We start from the raw sequence: 19903 nt of genomic DNA on the forward strand, positions 1-19903 counted from the left end.
CAGAGTGGTACCTACTTATCTACTTGCACTTTGATGTGCTTTCGAACTGCTAGGTTGGCAGGAGCAGGGACCAAGCAACGGGAGCTCACCCCGTCGCGGGGGTTCAAACCGCCAACCTTCTGATTGACAAGTCCTAGGCTCTGTGGTTTAACCCACAGTGCCATCTGCGTCCCCGATGGGAGAGGTAGGGTTGCCATTATTTCAAAAAGTAAAAACGAGGACAGCCCGGATGTATCACCAATGAGAGGTGGGTGGGGAGTTCCATTACACAGCCAAAAGTCCTCGCACTAATGGAACGGGTCATTGAATGCTGCCAACTGTGCTCTGAGATCTTGCACAAGGCAGGTGGAATAATAATAATAATAAATTTTATTTATATCCCGCCCTCCCCAGCCGAAGCTGGGCTCAGAAATGAGTCAGGATTTTGTTTCCACCCCAAACTGTATTAAGGCATTGTGCCTGGTTTTCAGAACAGACACAAACAGCTTTTGTTTCATCAGGAACCTGAAAGGTTGTAGTGGGGTGGAGGATTAGAATCCCAAGGTTATTCCAGCTGGAATCATAGAACTGTAAAGTTGGAAGGGACCCCGGGGGTCATCTAGCCGCCCAACCCCCTGTAATGCAGGAATCTCAAAATGTGGTCTCCCATCCAATTTGAAACCATACCAGACCCTGCTCAGCTGTGCAAATGCGCTAGCAGTTTTATTGCTGCACCACTAGGCAATTGTTTCCCTTTGCACTCACTTCGGATCCTGCAGCTGCACAGTTTATAAGGTTGTTGTGTGGGTTGGCCAGCCAGAAGGTAGAGACTGCACTGTTGGTTAGACGGGAAAAGACAAGCGTAAACAAACAAAAAAACACAATTCCCAAATGGAGTGTGCAGAGGGAAGGGCATTACAGTCGTGCCTTGGAAGTCAAACGGAATCCGTTCTGGAAGTCTGTTTGACTTCCAAAACATTCGGAAACCAAGGCGCGGCTTCCAATTGGCTGCAAGAAGCTCCTGCAGCCAATCGGAAGCCCAGGAAGCCCCGTCCAACATTCGGGTTCCAAAGAACATTCTCAAAGCAGAACAGTCACTTCCAAGTTTGCGGCATTCAGGAGCCAAAACGTCCAAATACCAAGGCGTTCGGGATCCAAGGTACAACTGTATATTTAATCAGGTTATATAACTGAGCAGGTTATATAACTGAGCAGAGAAGTTTTCCTTTACAGAACAGAGTAACTTTGATCTCTCTTTCTCTCTTACCACCACCATGGAAAAGAGCCTTAGTAAAATGGCAGGACACCTGCTTTGCCTGCAGAAGGTCTGGGATTCAATCCCTGGCATCTCCAGGAGAGCTGCTGCCAGTCAGTGCAGACAGCACTGAGGCAGATGGACCCATGTTCTGACTCAGCACAAGGCACCTTCCTGTGTCTCTGTTACAACATGCTTACAGCTGTCACACTTGCGACACAGCCCTGCCTTGAAAGCCTTTAGGAATCCCAGAACGAATTTCTATGGCTATGAAACTATCCTATATCAATTATGTTTTATGCCGTGACGAATGTTTCCACATATGAGTCAGCAAAAAAGGAAGCAAAGGAAAACCTCTAGGAAGCCCCGAGTTTGCTAGGGGTTGCTTTAAGTAAGAATCTGATTGAATTTTCGTGCTTTCATGGTACCTGAAATCCCTGAAGGATTTAAAGGTACTTGTTTAGCAAACATCTTGACTTTCATGGTCACTTGCTTGGCCAAGTCCTGGCTGGCTCTGAAATTATCTTGCATATTGCCTATTTCCCAGGATTCACATGGCTATTAAAACATAATGCTATAAAATGTGTCTGTTTCCAGCCAAACTCCCTTTTTGAAAAGAATATATCGTTTTGCTCAAATCTCATACACATTCCTGCCATGAAATTGAGATATAGTTTGCACGTAACACTAAGCCAAAGCACAGCTAGAAGTGAATGTGTGAGCACGGGTACTTGCAAGGAAAAAACACACACACCTGCTTTGCTCCTCCATGATTTGGCTTGGTGTTCTATTCAAATCTGGGCTCATGGCTTATCTTGATCCAGATAAGTTACAAGCTGTAACTAAGGTTTGCTCTTGACTCATGGTTTGTCTAGAGCATGACAAACCACAAAACCAGCCATATTAACACACGGCTTAGCTCACAGCAGCAGGACTGGAGGAGGATTTTTCCTGCAGAGTGGCAGAGATTTTTCCTGCAAATATCTGGATGCTTGCACAATTAAACTAAGCCATACTTAGGCTTAACGTTACTTGCAAAACTGTCCCAATAGTTTGTTAGTCTTTGTGGCTGCCAGTGTAGATCACAAAACATTTTATGTTGCAGCCCAGCGGTGGATCTACACACAGAAATAAAACACTATAAATAAGTCAGAAATTAAATTGTTATAACAAAAGGAGAAAAACCGCTATGGAAAATTGCTTAGATTTTTTTTTTCTTGCTCTCTGGGGCCATCTGGTGTTACATGTTTATAATGCATTCAAAATGCTGTTTCTTGACTAATGTAGCCTAATGTACTAATGGAATGGAATCCCAGGTATGCAAGACTTTTTTCTTGCCACTGTTTACTGTGACATACACTGTGGACATCCCCAACATTGAAACACTGGTATACCTGGGTTGCCATGCACTAAATAATAACAGACAGCACCCTACCTTTAAGTACTAATCTTTGATTTGAATATGAGAGATTAATTACAGCTGTATTGTATACAACAGTATATTCCGTTTCCCTCGTGTCTATTTTCCTATTATATTCAAGCTTTCATACAATGTAAAAACCACTTCCAGGGATCTAGCGGAATATGGTGGAAGATTCGCACTCTTTTCCATGTTTAATTGCTTCCAGAAAAAAATCCATGGAAGTAAAGTGATAAAAGTCGGGGAGCTATCCCAGCATACATTTCTTTCCTGTCATTTTCTTAGAAGAGCAGAAGCACACATTTGTGGAAAGAGTGGGGGAGCAGCGACGTCTAATGTCGTTTGTTGTTGTGTCACAGTTGTGAATGAAATTTAGCACAACATGCTTGTATATCGGTCAAAAAGCCACAGTTCCCTAACACAACAGGTATTGCTGTGTGAAAGGAACATTAGAAAACAGGAGAAGTGCCAGCATTATAACCAGGAAAACTAATGCAATATTCCTCTCGCTTGAGTGTGTACCCAAGTCTCTCCCCACTGAGACTTGAAGGACTAAAAATGCTTCATTTTGGCTGTGATTTTCTAGGGGGGGGGGGAGAGAGATGCACAGTGGAAATTTAGGTGATTTCTCTTTTCAAGCAAGGTTTAGGCAGGACAGATCCTGAAGCTGAGGCTCCAATACTTTGGCCACCTCATGAGAAGAGAAGACTCCCTGGAAAAGACCCTGATGTTGGGAAAGATTGAGGGCACAAAGAGAAGGGGATGACAGAGGATGAGATGGCTGGGCAGTGTTCTTGAAGCTACGAACATGAGTTTGACCAAACTGCGGGAGGCAGTGGAAGACAGGAGTGCCTGGCGTGCTCTGGTCCATGGGGTCATGAAGAGTTGGACACGACTAAATGACTAGGCAACAATAATAGGAATAAGAAGCTTCCCAATGGGATGTAATGGTACACTAAGATACACCAGGCAAATCAGTTCTATAAGCCAAAGGAAATTAGAAGTTTGTTTTTTAACTCACTTGCAGTCTTGTCTAGGTTTGGGGATGTATCCTGGGTAAGCTCCTTCTGTGATCGTCTTGCACATCCTTGTGTCTCGGTCAGAGGGCAACAACGTGCTGGGTTTCACCAAGAGTCCAAGGCAGTGATCAAAAGTATTGCGTACCTCAGGGCCATCTTCGGTAAAAAAGCAGTGTCCAAGCGTGTCATACCCAACAACATCCTTGACCTGTGGATATAAAAAAGGGAGAGGGCATGGATACGAGGCTGGTCTTCCTAGTTGCTCAGAACAGCACCTTGCCTAGATGTAATTGTGAGGCTCATGCCATTAATGATGTTCAACTTAAAAACAACCTGTGAAACAATGCAGAGAGTATCTAATGCAGGGGCCCATGGGCAGGATGCAGCCCAATCACCTTCTCAACAGAGCCAGTGTGGTGTAGTGGTTAAGAGCGGTAGACTCGTAATCTGGTGAACTGGGTTCGCTTCCCCGCTTCTCCACATGCAGCTGCTGGGTGACCTTGGGCCAGTCACACTTCTCTGAAATTTCTCAGCCCCACTCACCTCACAGAGTGTTTGTTGTGGGGGAGGAAGGGAAAGGAGAATGTTAGCCGCTTTGAGATTCCTTTGGGTAGTGATAAAGTGGGATATCAAATCCAAACTCTTCTTCCTCTTCTTCAATCTGGCCCACGGATGGTCTGGGAATCACCATGTTTTTACATGGGTAAATGAGGGTTATTGTATTTTAATATTCTGTTGGAAGCCGCCCAGAGTGGCTGGGGAAACCCAGCCAAATGGATGGGGTATAAATAATAAATTCTTATTAATATTATTATGAGTAGAATGTGTCCTTTTATTTAAAATGCATCTCTGGGTTATTTATGGGGCATAGGAGTTCATTCATTTCCTGCCCCACCAAAAAAAAAAAAAAATAGTCTGACCCACCACATGATCTGAGGGATGGTGGACCGGCCCACAGCTGAAAGAGGTTGCTGACCCCTGATCTAATGGGACAGGATCGCGGGAAGTTGCCTTATACTGGGTCACATCCAAACTATGCATTAACAACACTTTTAACAGTCCTGGCTTCTCTCCCCAAGAATCCTGGGAACTGTAGCTTGCCTGAGCCACAATTCTCAACACCTTAACAAACTACACATCCCAGGATTCTTTGGGGGGGGAACCATGTTGTGGATGCAACCTTTGTAGATCCAGCCTTTGAGCATCTACTCTGGCTTCCAGCGGCTTGGGCAATGTCTCCTTATCACCTGCAAGCTGATCCTTTTTAACTCAGTGTCCCAGGGATGGAGCCTGAGGCCCTTCTGCATGCAATGGACGTCCCTGAGATAAAAGGAACCCTGAAAAAGGAAATGAGGTACCATCTATAGCTCGTCTACATTATGGTTTGGACACATTTCTTCTTAAACCAGTTTAAAGCTAAAAAACAGAGGCAAGTCATTATGTCTTATTTCCATCAGAGATGAAGGCGGCATGATTCAGATCAGCTGATGATGATTCAGATCAGTGTACCGTTCCATTGTAGGAGTGCATCACGCTTATTTCGAAGGGGTTGACACGCACAAGGGTTTTCTTGCATCTGCATGTTGTTGGCTGGTGCCAAGTGTGTCCCTGTGCATGTACTAAGAGCCCTTCATTGACTTCATTGCCACTGTAATCAGGAATCCACATTGCAACATGTGAAAACCATATCTGAGAAGAGCATCAGTGTTATGTACTGAGTTGAATAGGATCCAAAAGGCAACAGTCTGATTGGTCCTAGAACAATAGGATTCAGAATGCAGCAGTCTAATTGGTCCACAGGAGCCACCCAATCCAGCTCCAGGTGGATGGGAATCCACAACCTGATTGGCCTACAGGAGAATCCCGGAATTAGCCAATCTCGTGGGGCCCATTGTGTAAGTAATGTATATAAGGCAGACATTCTGGGGGAACTTCCGTTCCTCCTCACCACTATGAGCTGAATAAAGAGCATGAAATCCACTCTCAACTCCGAGTAAATTTCAATCAGGATGCCCCTAGATTTGCTGGGAATATATATATATTTAAATCACTTTCTGTGCATGCACATATAAGATGGCATGGCTTTAAATCAGAGGGTTTATAAATGCTGGACTCCTAAATTCAGGGGCAGACTTCATATGGCATTTGTCCTTTCCAGCAAAGGAGCATCGTCAATCTCAAACTGAATTAATGACACCAGATGCAAGCATTGCCGCAGCTAGCAGGCCCTCATGCGTATTCCTCAGAGTATTATCCACCATGAATCTATAGAGTATGCCAATAGTTTCTGGCATGACATACTCCCTGCATTCATCCATCCCCCTCCACAACAAGCCTTGGTATAAATCAGGCCAGAATTTAATGTTGTGGCTCAGCAGATTGTAACACACACATTTGCAAAGTAATGAGGAAAGCAGGATGTGGTGGGCTTTTAATGCACTGCTGCTGGCGAGAGTAATATTTCAGACGTTTTTACATGCAAAAGGTGGCATGAGCCCAAGCCTATCTAGATTTGCTCCACTAGCAGAGGATGCAATTATGTAAGATCATTTAAATACAAGATTAGCCAGCCCCTTACAGTCTCTGCAATCCAGATAGTCACAGACAAACTAAGGGGTGAGCAGAGATCCACATCTTTTCAATGCATCTTATGGCTGAAATGCTGACTATATATTTATTATATTGTTTCTGCTGCAATAATTTTGTCCGCGCTTTCTCATCCAAATCCCTAAACTGTTTTACTTGGAGAACAGCCCTGCTATTTTGGTGGAACTGGTTCCCCAAGTACGAGCGGTGATTCTATATGCATTTGCACAAGATCCACAGGAAAGTACTGTTTTACTCAGGAGTAATCCCTACCGAGTCCAATGGGGCTTACTCCCACAAATGTAGTGTTACCCTCTGCCGGCAGTTAGATACACACAGGTGTAAGAAGAGAGAGAAAATGGTATGCAAGAAGGTCAAATGGCAACGAAATGCAAAAAGAACAGGCTGTGCACATCCAATCACATCTCAAAATGGATGTAAAATAAGAGCAGCGACCAGAAAATCCCTTGAGGTAGCTGCTTTCTTCATTCCTATCAACTTGACCATGTTTCCTTCCCCATTGCTTGCTTTTTGGCTGTGGAAGTGCCGAGGAAGGAACATGGCTCCTTACCAGAATTTCTTTGAACTAAATATAATTTTGCTCCTTGGAAAAGGGCAAAAATGAGAAGCTGGACGCTTCCAAATCCTCTAAAACCGACCCACCCATTTGAGCCACTGCAATGTCACACTCTGAATATTTGAGTTGGCGGTGGCAGCAGCACCCTGAAAAAAAAATCGATCTGTGCAGGATCAGGGCTTAAAATTAGAATCTCTGATGAGGGTTTGGATTGGCCCATGTTAATCAGCAGCTGTGCGGCTACTGCAGAAGAAGTATTTACGGTACCATAACCAGGATGCTTTCTACCACTTAACAGGCCTCTGGCCATCCTTGCTTTGCAGTTAATACGTCCATTAGGTTCCTTGCTCATCTGACATGCTACTCTCCACATGTGGCTACAAATCGGAAAGCAGTTGTAGTAACAGGAACAGGAACATAGACTCTGATCTATGGTAAATTAATAAATGCTAATCTAAGAAGAACCCTTTCTCGTAACACTAGAATCTGTAGACATGCAAGGTTGGAAGTTTCAGGAAAGACAAAGGGAAAGACTTCTGAATTCAGCACACAGTTAAACTTTGGAACTCCTTGCCACAAGAGGCAGCAGTAGGCACCAACGTGGATGGCTTTAAAAGAGGATTAAACAAATCCATAGAGGAGAAGCCTGTCCCATCATTGCTATCCTTTGCCTCCATAGTTTAAGCAAGCCTATCCAGAAATGTAGAATATTTATGTTTGATTTTAGCGTATTGTTGATTTTAATTTTTTTTAAACTGATAATTTCATTGTTTCATTCCCTTTGTAAACTGCTTTGTGGTGTGTGTTTTTCACAGGCACGCGATATTTAATTTTTATGAAATAAATAATAAAAATGTAGAAGGAAACAAAGCTAAAATCCTTGTAGCCAGGGGTTGTTGTTGTTGTTGTTGTTTTAAAAAAACCTGAATATGAATCAAGCCATCACCATTAAAAAACACAGATAAAAATCAATAAAACTTTTAAAACAATTATAGCTGCCCACTTTACATGTCTGGGTAGGCTTGCGAAAACAAGAAAGTTCCCAGCTGCGTCTAAAGTATTATTGCTATTTTTATTTCTTACCCTACAGGTCTGAGGGTTGATCACAACAATTAAAAGAATCAAATATTAAAAACGATTAAAACAGATTTCAATCAAGAGAACAGGATGAGTTCTAAACAAAAACCAGGGCAAAGAGAATATGGTAAAGAGGAGTGTCTCCCACATGTTATGAAAACTATGAGGAAAGTTCCAGAAACACCTCTTTGAGGGAGGAATTCCACAGTTCAGGGACTGCTACTCTCCAGGGCAATGCCATCTCCTGGGCTGCCACCACCCCAAACTTCAGAGGGCAATGGGGCTACAAGGAACCAAGAGGGCAAGGATTTCCTGCCTAATTTCAAGAGGCAGGGTGTTCCAAAGCACGGCTGCTGCCACACTACAGGATCAATGCCTTACAAATAATAACTTAATAATAATAATTTATTATTTATACCCCGCCCACCTGGCTGGGTTTCCCCAGCCACTCTGGGCGGCTCCCAACAGAATATTAAAACACGATAAACCACCAAACATAAACTTCCCTAAACTGGGCTGCCTTCAGATGTCTTCTGAAAGTCAGATAGTTGTTTATTTCCTTGACATCTGTTGGGAGGGCGTTCCACAGGGCGGGTGCCACTACCAAGAAGGCCCTCTGCCTGGTTCCCTGTAGCTTTGCTTCTCGCAGGGAGGGAACCACCAGAAGGCCCTCGGAGCTGGACCTCAGTGTCCTGGCTGAATGATGGGGGTGGGGACGCTCCTTCAGGGATACTGGGCCGAGGCAGCTTAGGGCTTTAAAGATCAGCACCAACACTTTGAATTGTGCTCGGAAATGTACTAGGAGCCAATGTAGGTCTTTCAAGACCGGTGTTATATGTTCTTGGCAGTCACTCCCTTTGCAAATTCAGTTGCAAAGGCCAGCCTAAAAAATACGGCTTTCAAAAGATGTCTGAAAAAACTGGTAGGGAGTTTTGCAGGGCAAGGCCTGCCAAAAGGAAAGCTTAGCTCAGGGATCAGCAACCTTTTTCAGCCATGGGCCGGACCACCATCCCTCAGACCATGTGGTGGGCTGGACTATATTTTTTTTTGGGAGGGGGGGGATGAACGAATTCCTATGCCCCACAAGTAACCCAGAGATGCATTTTAAATAAAAGGATACATTCTACTCATGTAAAAACATGCTGATTCCTGGACTGTCCGCGGGCCAGATTGAGAAGCCGATTGGGCCAGATCTGGCCCCCGGGCGTCAGTTTGCCTACCCCTGGGCTTAGCCCCTAGTGAAGGCCAGCCATACCTCAGGGATAGATCGCACCACCTGAAGTGCCCCATCAGAGCATCTCAGTGATTGTTTTGATGCATTAGGAATCAGCCCTTCTGGTACTTTGGCCCCAAGTTATTGAAGTTATTTTGCACCTAGGTAGACCTGAAGACCAGCAGCACCAACACTATGAATTGTGCTGGAAGGGGTGGTGAACGAATCTCAAGTTTCTTACCAGCAGACCATTGGAGCCATGGACAGTGACACAGCGAGAAAAGGCATGGTGGATGGAGATGTATTTCACGTAGGTAGGAGGGTTGTAGCCACCCTTCTCATCCACATCTCCGGACATGTGGAAGTGGATTGGGTAGTGTCCCAGTGACTGCTGGCCCATGTGCTTCAGTTCAATCCCTTCCATGTGGACAGACTTAAATCCAAGGCCAAGCTAGAGAACACACACACACACATCATCATCATCATCATCATCAACCGGCGGGCTTGAAACTTGTGCAAGACGCTTTCAGGGTTGTTGTTTTCATTTGTCAAACAAGTGTGATCCAGCACTTTTAAAGCCACATCTGCACTATACATTTAAAGTGGTATCAAACCACTTCAAGCACTCGTCGCTTCCTCCCAAGAATTCTGGGAAGTGTAGTTCTTAAAGCTACTGACAGTTGTTAGGAGACCCATTGAAACTAATGGATCTTGAGTAGAATAATGGATGCAATCCAATAAGGACATAGGAAACTGCCTTATACTGAATCAGACCATCTAGCTGCCAGCCTACACTCAAGTTGGACCCTGGCAGAGACACATGCCTGACTGGCATGTTCCCTCCCTCCTGGTCGATCGTTTGGGAGCTTCAAAAGCTTTCTTCTGTCCGAACATCACAGCGACCGATGCCAACAGACATCCACACACTTAGGGATCTGCAGAGTCTTTGCAGTTCGCGTGACAGACCTCAGCATTTTGGCTAATCTACTTTATTTACATATAAACACACACGGGGCACTGCAACGTGGCTCCCTCTCTCTCTAGCATCAGACAGCAAAGAGAATGAACAAAGGACAATAGTCCCACTTCACGGAACACAGCGACACAAACATCCTGTCTCCATCACTTCCCACTTTGTGGAGTCAAAACATACACCATCATGTGATAGACAAAAATCCCATGACTGCAATCACGGAGCAGGAATTCTAACACTAGCTCAGTACTGGGTCCATCTAGCTGATGTACTGTCTACATTGAAAGGCAGGAGCCCTTGGGAATTTCAGACCAGGAATTTAACCTACAACCTTCTGCATGCAAAGCAGACTCTCTACCACTGAGCTTTCCCCCCAAACTTTATATTTTTTTGCTTTTTAGAATTGTTTACTATCGTTTTGTACACAGTTTAGGAGACTGATGTTTGGTACAAAAGGGCAGATGAGAATAGGAGCTGCATAAATAAATTGTCATCTTGAAAAGTATTGCACTTTAAATGCACATAGATCTATTGGCACGATTGTGCCCACGCTCCATAAAATTTCTGCCACCGACATGAAGTCTGAGACTGGATATGTTAGATACAAGTGCTCAATGTCATGTCAGATTCTCCCAGCACAGGGGTGGGAAAAACCAGCAATACATGGACACCAAGCAATACCTTGATATGGCCTCCAAAGGTGTCAAAATCAAAGAAGGAACACAGTTCACTGTTGTAATTGTAGCATTCCTTGGCCATCTCTCCCATCACGAGAATGTTGCGACTTAGCAAACCTACTTCTGCTCTCATGTCCACTCCATCGATCACCTCTCCCGTGTGAAGGTAGTTTGCTTTCCCTAAAGGGGCAGGAAACGAAAATTCGCCATTAACAAATCCATTCTCTAACTTCTATTTATTTCAATTTGAATTTCAATTCTTATTATTCCACAGGATTTATATACGTTTAATTGCCATACGACCACAAAGCAGTCAACAAACATAACAAAGCAATGAAATTATCAGCAAAATAGGAACCCGCCAGATCAATAGCCCTTTGATTTGTTGGCATCTTGATTCCATACTTCCAAGTTTGACTGTTCCAACTATTCCAATGTGATGCCACAGAACAGGGGCCAGCAAACTTTTTCAGCAGGGGTCCAGTCCACTGTCCTTCAGACCTTGTGGGGTGCTGAACTATATTTTGAGGGGGGAGGGGATGGACGAATTCCTCTGCCCCACAAATAACCCAGAGATGCATTTTAAATAAAAGCACGCATTCTACTCATGTAAAAACATGCTGATCCATCCATGGGCTGGATTTAGAAGGCGATTGGGCCAGATCCGGCTCCCGGGCCTTAGTTTGCCTACCTATGCCACAGAACTTCAGGGTTTTTTACAGCTTAAGTGTACTGCTAGGAACCTTATGTCATTTCAAAAATCGGTCCAGCTGATGATAGGAGGCTGCTTTGTACAGAGTCAGACCACTGTCTCTCTCGTTGAGCATCCTCTGCATCAGGGGTGAGCCAACCTGTGGCCCTCAAGGTGTTCCTGAACACCTATCAGCCCCAGAGAAGCATAGCCAAAGTGCAGAGAGGATGGGAGTTGTAGTCCAGGAACAGATGGGGGACACCACAGCGACTACCCACTAGTCTACACTGAACAGCAGCAGCTCTTCGGGGTTATCTGGAAGATGTCTCTTCCAGCCCTACCAGGAGATGCCAGTGATGGAAGTTTTCTGCATACAGAGCATGTGTCCTACCGCTGGGCTGTTATTGTTTTATAAAGGTAAAGGTAAAGGGACCCCTGACCATTAGGTCCAGTTGTGGCTGACTCTGGGGTTGCGGCGCTCATCTCGCTTTATTGGCCAAGGGAGCCGGCGTACAGCTTCCGGGTCATGTGGCCAGCATGACTAAGCCACTTCTGGCGAACCAGAGCAGCGCACGGAAACACCGTTTACCTTCCCGCCAGAGCGGTACCTATTTATCTACTCCACTTTGACGTGCTTTCGAACTGCTAGGTTGGCAGGAGCAGGGACCGAGAAACGGGAGCTCACCCCATGTTGCAAATTGCCCAGAATGGGTGGAGTAACCCAGTCAGATGGGCAGCATATGCAGAAATCATCATCATCATTACCACTATGAATGTTCACTGCAAAGTAAGTGAATTAATTTACAAGTGTGCACACACAGGATTGCAGCTTACATATTGCAGTTCATACACAAACACAAACACACACATACATGAATGATTCTTTCCTGCTGCTTCCCCTCACCTTCTACAAACCAGAGAAGACTTTTTAAACTTATTCCTCCTCCATATGCCACTGTGTCTTTTACACACAGACACACCATGTCTTCCCTGATTCAGCTGTTTTGCAATGGGGGGTTGGGGGAGGAAGGAAGCAGGAAGAGATTATCTTACTGCCCACATTCTGCACTGGTCCAAGAAAAACAAGCAATACACTCATTAAATAAATGCTGCGCTCAAAGAGCATATATGTTTTACACTTGCAGATATTTTCTTTCGGGAGAGGCGTGCACACTCAACATTTATAACTGGAAACAAATGCCAAAAGCTCAGAAATAGCCAAGTCAGAATTGTTCCTTGCAAAGAAGATATAGGAGATGGGTTATCTCCTTTAAAACAAGAAAACAGGCAGAATGCCCATCATTTTTACGAGGAGGAATGAGTGTTTCAATGTGCCTGGAAGCTGCTATGCAATTCTCTGGGCCTGCCATTCAGTGGCAGGGAAGTGGGTGGCGCTGTGGTCTAAACCAGTGAGCCTCTTGGGCTTGCCGATCATAAGGCCGACAGTTCGAATCCGTGCGACGGGGGTGGGCTCCCGTTGCTTTGTCCCAGCTCCTGCCAACCTAGCAGTTCGAAAGCATAGCAGATAAATAGGTACCACTGTGGTGGGAAGGTAAGCGGCGTTTTCATGCGCTCCGGCTTCAGTTACGGTGTTCCGTTGCACCAGAAGCTGTTTAGTCATGCTGGACAGATGAAAAGAAATGCTGTCGGTGGACAAATGCTGGCTCCCTTGGCCTGAAAGTGGAGATGAGCTCTGCACCTCATAGTCAAATTCGACTGGACTGAACTGCCCAGGAGTCCTTTATCTTTACCTTTTCACCATTCAGTGGCAACCCACTGCAGAATTGCCATCAGTGAGAGGTGATGAGCTTCAGCACATGGTTTTGCCCTAACTGCAACCATGTTCATGGGCTCGGTGTTTTTAGTCCTCCATCACAGAACAAGGATGGGTGTTGTAGCCCCGTCTGAGTTCCGTCGCCAAGCAGGCAGGGGCTAGGGGTCTCTGAGGAACTCTTGCCTGGGAGCAGAACCCACACACAAAGTCTCACAGTCCAGAAGTCAGGGAGTCCAGATGATCAGAGACTCAAGGGTCCAGATAGGAAGCAGCAAGGTAGGTCCAAGAACTACAAGAGTTGTTTGCAGCATCTGACTGCTGCTGAGAGCTCTGTTTAAGAAGGCTGAAGCCAGCTGGTTCTCATCAGTGCCTTCTCTTCTTGTGTCCTTGAAGGTTGATTAGCTGCAGGTGGAATCACTCCCTCTTCAGGCTGCTGTTCAGCAGGCGAAAGTGAATCCTGGCCCATGACAGTGGGGAAACTCTGGCCAGTGAGCCAATTTTTGCGTACCAGCCAATTCCCCCAAACCATGACCATCTGTCATCAGTTGACACCATTGCCAAACAGTTCCCTTCAGGGAAGGAGCTGGAAAAGTAGACATCTTCCTGCCCCTGCAGAGAGCAGGACTGAACTGTCCGCTTATCTGGCCTGATTTTGCTTTGCTAGGGCATTTCTTGTGAGGAACACGCTGGTGATGCAGACCCCACAACCCCCCCTCACCACCTCACAGGTCAACTTTGAAAGGCGGACAGGACTTCCCAGCTATCAGTCAGCTGATACCACCAGATGATTGACATGTAGGTGGCCCCACCCACCTGCCAAGTTTGCCCACCACACTCCCGGGGCCAAAAAGGTTCTTCACTCCTGCCACAGAAGACAATATTCACTTATAGAGGAAACCTAACGATGGCTGCACTTGAAGGACACTACCGTGAGGACAAAACCTATTCCATCTCCCAGGTGGCTCCAACTCGAGACTCAAGCCTGGCATTTAACCTGTGCAGGCCCACTGTGGTTCCGAATTCTCAAGGCACAGTAGGATGGAACAAAGCAGCTGCCCAGAAGACTCTCTCCATGTGCACAAAGACACTCGCTGCAAATTGCCATCATAGCAGAACAGATGGCGGCTCCACATCTTGGCTACAACATGCCTTCGTGTCACACAAGGAGGGCAGAGGGAGCTATCCCACCCGCTTTGCGATGCAGTTTTCAATGAACGGAGAAGGTGGTATCATTTGATCCTGCTGCGGCCATTGTTTGCTGAAGCAGATCTGAGCACAAGGTGTTATCAGATGGAGACCTTCTGGAGCCAGAAAGGCGAGATCCCTGCAAAACTTCATACGGAACTTTGATAAGGAGGGCAAAAGAATTCATCTGTGTCCAGTGGTGCAGATAGTAAATAAAAGTGAGCTTTTCTCCTCTGTAGCTGTTGCTGCTGTCCATCCATTTTCTGCTGCGGCACCTAGAAGATGGCCTCCCTCGATCCCCAATATCTGCAAAGCCTCTTCTCTCTCCCCTTTCAAAAAAACCCACATTCTTTAAAACATACCATTTCCTCCAGCCAGCTCAAGTTTTATTATGTGCATACGGTCCACAGACAAAAAGCCTACAAAATTAACTGGAGGGACATACGTGCTTCAAATAATTGGCTATTTGCTCAGGGCGATTATACAGAAATACGTTTTCTGCTGTCAGTTTGCTATGTGTTTTAATCGCAGCAGCGAACAGATTTAGCTATTTTTCACCCTCTGGAATCTGCAAATAGAACTGGCATAAAAACCAGAAGACATTCCTGGGTAAGGTTCAAGCAGTGGACAAACAATCACTTAACGTAACCCATTGCAGAAGTTGCATTATTCAGTTCAAATGGTCTCCCCCCCTCCCCTAACATTTTTTAAATCTCCCACAAGCTCTGACTTATTCTTGATCTTGTCGTGCTGGACAGATGATTTTTATATGGCAGGCCTTCAGATTTAGAATGTTTTCCATGTTTATGCGCCCTGGGATTCTTTGCAACTGTTTTGCATTTTAAGTGCTTTGGAGTGGTGCAGATGCATTGAAGCATTGTGGTTGCAGATGGGGGAGAAATTCGGGTCTGTTCATCTTTGAAGGCAATTCTACCTTAATTCACACTTTTCCAAAAAGCAATATGCAAAGTGAAACACATCCATCCATCAAAATTCACACTCCTCTAAAATTTCCAGTGCAGTTCTGAAGCCAGGTAACGTGTGCAGAAATGGATACACTAGGTTAAATTGTGCATAGAAATGCATATATTATCGCAAAACATACAAAAACACATTATATTAGGGGGAACTGCTTTGCAAAAAATGTTCATACAATGGTACCTCGGGTAAAGTACTTAATTTGTTCTGGAGGTCCGTTCTTAACCTGAAACTGTTCTTAATCTGAAGCACCACTTTAGCTAATGGGGCCTCCTGCTGCCACCATGCTGCCGGAGCCTGATTTCTGTTCTTATCCTGAAGCAAAGATCTTAACCTGAAGCACTATTTCTGGGAGTCTGTAACCTGAAGCATCTGTAACCTGAAGCGTATGTAACCCGAAGTACCACTGTATTAGGCAAAATTGCATACAAACATGGTGGATTGGGAGAAATTTGTGCTGAAATGCAGGTTTCAAAATAATATGGAAATATGGAGCACTGAAAACTGTGGAGATTGGAAAAGTGAGGAACGGAGTGAAACCAGAATTGGTAAGATTCAGTTATCCCTAGGCATGGGGCAAGCCTCCCAAAATAAATGTCTTGGTGATGCTACAAAACTCTTTTTATGAAAGGTACACATGCCTGGGGTTTAGAATAATAAGATCTCAGGCTTGCATGGGCTTGGGTTTTATTTAACACCTGCAGAGACATGCTAAGAATGCTAAATGCCAACAAGAATGTTGAATATGCGCTAAGAGAGTTCTATATATAACTAACACGCTGAGTGTTTGTTTGCATGTTGTGCTGGCCTCTCCTTACGTAGTATTGATACCACATTCACCCCAGACAATAGCTATAAATTGGGTTCCTGGAATGCTTGATGGTAAAACAAACACACCAAGCATGTCTATTTCTGCAGGAGGTTAATTTGACAATTTATACCACCAGCAGAGAAACTAGAAATTTGTTTTGGGGTTTTTTTTCAAAACCCAAAAAAAATTACAAACATCAAATTCAAAATCCATATTCATTTTCTAACATAAACCTATTACATAGATTACCTAAATTAAAATACTGTGGTTAAGTACTTAATTCGTTCTGGAGGTCTGTTCTTAACCTGAAACTGTTCTTAACCTGAAGCACCACTTTAGCTAATGCGGCCTCCTGCTGCCGCTGCACGATTTCTGTTCTCATCCTGAAGCAAAGTTCTTAACCCGAGGCACTATTTCTGGGTTAGCGGAGTCTGTAACCTGAAGCGTCTGTAACCCGAGGTACCACTGTATATCTAATTGCTCTAGGCAGTTGCTCTAGAGCCTAGAGAAACTAGAAATTTGTGTGACACACACACAAAATAATAGCCAAGAACCAGGCTGGGATATTCAATAGGACTGTCCAGACAGAACCCAAAAATGACTTGTGTTTCCTTCTCCTTCCTCTTCTGGGTCTTGCATTCAGCTTTCTTCATTTCCCTGCTCCTAAAACACCTATTGCCTCCTGCTTCAATCCTATACATCCCCCTTCCTCCTCCTCTTTTGCCCTTACTCAATATTCGCCACGAAAACCCCAGGATTTTCCCACCAGAATAAACGACGCAGAATCAAATGAAATTCTTACTCAGGAACTGGTTCTTGCAAAATCTCGGCATTCTGTCAAATTTACAGCGTTTGCATTACTCACAGCTGAGCAAATTTGCTCCCCCACATTGTCAGGATGTCCCCTTGACTCGGCCAGTTTTAAAAGAGGATTAGTCAAATTCACAGAGGGCAACGCTATCATTCATTGCTAGAAATGACGGCTGTTTGTACTACCTCTGTTGTCACAGGCAGGTTGCCACTGAATATCAGTTTGTTTTCGCACTCAGACCTCGCTTGTGGGCTTCCCAGACGTATGGCAGCCCATGTCGGCAGTGCTGCTTTTGCCGATTTCCCTTAAAAATAGTTCAAAAATGGCCTTTTTTTTTGCGATGTTGCCAAAAAGGCTCCACAACTTTTCTGCCCGGATTTTCGCCATTTGAAATATGGCAACTCTACCATAGGCACCTGACCACTGTGAGAACAGGATGCTCAGTGAGATGGTCCTTTGGTTTGATCCAGCAGCGCTCTTCTTATTTTTGTACAATGAGAGGAATCTGGAGTGGGTGCTGTAATATGGATTACTAGGTACGCATAGTCCCCTTATTACAGGGGACCTAAATTACCTTGGAACCTCTCCTCATAGAAACTCCACACCATGCCTATTAAAGGGTCTGATCCATGTTGCTTTGCTATGAGGAGTAAAATACATCTGTGGCATAGATCAGGGGCTTTATGGGTGGTTGCAATACAGTGTCCCTGATGAGATTTCTTTATGTAGCTCATTTCTGGCTTTTAGAAAACAGCAGAGTGCGATCTTGGAAAGCTCAAGTTCATTGGATGGAAGAATGTTTTTGACTAAAACTGCTTTTAGATTTTATTTTATAATTGTTTTTAGAACATTTCTGCTTTGTTTGCCACCCTGCTTCCTTATGGAGGAAGGGTTGGAAATAATAATAATAATAATAATAATAATAATAATAATAATAATAATTTATTTATACCCCGCCCATCTGGCTGGGTTTCCCCAGCCACTCTGGGCGGCTTCCAACAGAATATTAAAATACAATAACCTATTAAACATTAAAAGCTTCCCTAAACAGGGCTGCCTTCAGATGTCTTCTAAAAGTTCAAAAAAGACTCTCCTCCCTGCAAGAGAGGGGAGTGGTTGTGGCCGGGAGCCGGACTCTGCCTCAAGCAGGGGGCGTTTGCCCCCTGCCTCCCACTCACCTGGCTGGCGCCCACGCCCTCGACCAGGCACCCAACCAGGTGCCTTCAAGGGGGCGTGTACAGCAGCCTAAATTGCTGTGGCGCCAGCCTCCAGCCCTCACTTTTTGTCGTCCCGTCGCGAGTCACACGCTCGGTGACATCAGGGGAGAGCTTATAGTTGGATTAGCATCAACAGGCTCCACCTACTGGTGAATAAACCTCCTTTGTTTTTTAGACTCACCCCTCTCCGAGTGGGTGGAGTCAGCTGACGTAATCCAATGCCTAAGCCAATACCTTTTCACTTGCTGTAATCAATAAAGTTGTGGCCTTTTCTTGCCCATTAACTTTATATCACGTGTCCTTGTGTTTCATTCCACTGCGCGGGGTTCAGGTCCTCGAACCACAAATAACAGCTATCATCTTCATCATCCTGTTCCACCGCTGGGATATAAAATCCTAGAATTGTAGAGTTGGAAGGGACCCAGAGCTTCATAGTTTAACGCTCTGCAACGCAGGAATAGGCAACCATCCTATATGGGAATCAAACCTCTAACCTTGTTGTTATCATCACCATGCTCTAACCAGCTGAACTATACGTTTACTTTCTTATGCTGCTATTGTTTTGTACTGTATACCTTTTTAAAGTTTTATCACTTTTAGCTTTCTTTTTTTGGAAGGGGAGGTTTTATTTTCTTTAATGTGATATCCATAGACACCGAGAGAGGCATCATAGGGTTTTGTGTTTGTTTTCAACGCACAAGAGACCTGTTGTGGCAAGAACTCTTGTTTTTGCTCTGTTTGGGGCAACAAGAATGCGGGGCCGGCTGCCAATTTACATTAGGCGCTTGGTGCGCAACCAGCCCCATGGGGCACATCAGAGAGACAGATGTGAAAGAAAGCTCTTCATATCGGAGGCAAGAACATCTCACCCCAAAGAACTGTAAATGAGATCTGCGGTTAGAGTGACGCTTAAGGCGAGTGTTCCGTCAAGCCTTTCGCTTGGTGGATGCAGACAAACAGTTATTGTGACACCAGCCACACTGTTTAGTTTTGCACACTCTTCCACACATGGCCTGCTGTATAAATTAGGGGAGGGGAGGAGTGTGTGGGTTGCAAGCAGAGCACATGTAATGCATGCAGAAAGTTTCTCCTGGATTTAAGCCCCAGGTTGTCTGGCAATAAAGGTCCTAAGGTGGCAGTTCCCATGGCAGTCAATTCTGTTTCCTGATGTTTCCATAACTGTTCATTTCCTCACTATATTTTAGCTTCCCTGCCAAAAATATAGCCAAATATAGCACAGGTTTAGTGCTTATTTCCATGTGATTTGCAAACATATTTTTTTTCCCTGAAAGCAAATAATGTGGAAATGAGCAATCAACTTGAGCTATCTTCTGCCGTATTTCTGGAAGTAGCTTTTATGTTGTGCAAAAGCTCAAATATTAACAGTCAGGGAAACATGACTACGAATGCAGCCCAAGACACATGAAGCTACCTTATTACCGAGTTAATTTAGTGGATTTAGTGTGTTGGTTTGACAGGGAACAGCTTTGCAAAGATTTCGACACAGGGTTGTTGTTGTTTTTTCTGAAAGCTGTGCTATCAAATATTATTATGATGACCTTCCTCTTGGAGAATTTAATTTTGGGGGGTTTTTTACGTGCAAAGCAAATGACTTAACGCTGAGCTGCAGGCCTTGGAATGCAGTCAAGATATATACTGT

General features: G+C 44.7%; 1 protein-coding gene across 7 annotated transcripts in view; it reads right to left on the bottom strand.

Moving 5' to 3' along the window:
* CEMIP (cell migration inducing hyaluronidase 1) overlaps window positions 1-19903 on the bottom strand; it is a 169699-nt gene that overhangs the window by 24470 nt on the left and 125326 nt on the right. For all 7 annotated transcript variants that reach the window (XR_013833212.1, XM_079954188.1, XM_079954187.1 and 4 more), the window contains exons 12-15: window positions 10781-10956; window positions 9368-9577; window positions 3676-3881; window positions 745-814 (exon numbers count right to left, since the gene is read on the bottom strand). Coding sequence is in view for 6 of the 7 variants with exons in the window: in XM_079954188.1 (XP_079810314.1) it covers window positions 745-814; window positions 3676-3881; window positions 9368-9577; window positions 10781-10956 (662 nt within the window). In the remaining variant the exon portion in view is untranslated. The remainder of the gene's footprint in view (window positions 1-744; window positions 815-3675; window positions 3882-9367; window positions 9578-10780; window positions 10957-19903) is intronic.

Source organism: Podarcis cretensis (assembly GCF_951804945.1).
Source record: "Podarcis cretensis genome assembly, chromosome: 14".
NCBI classification, from domain to species: domain Eukaryota; kingdom Metazoa; phylum Chordata; class Lepidosauria; order Squamata; family Lacertidae; genus Podarcis; species Podarcis cretensis.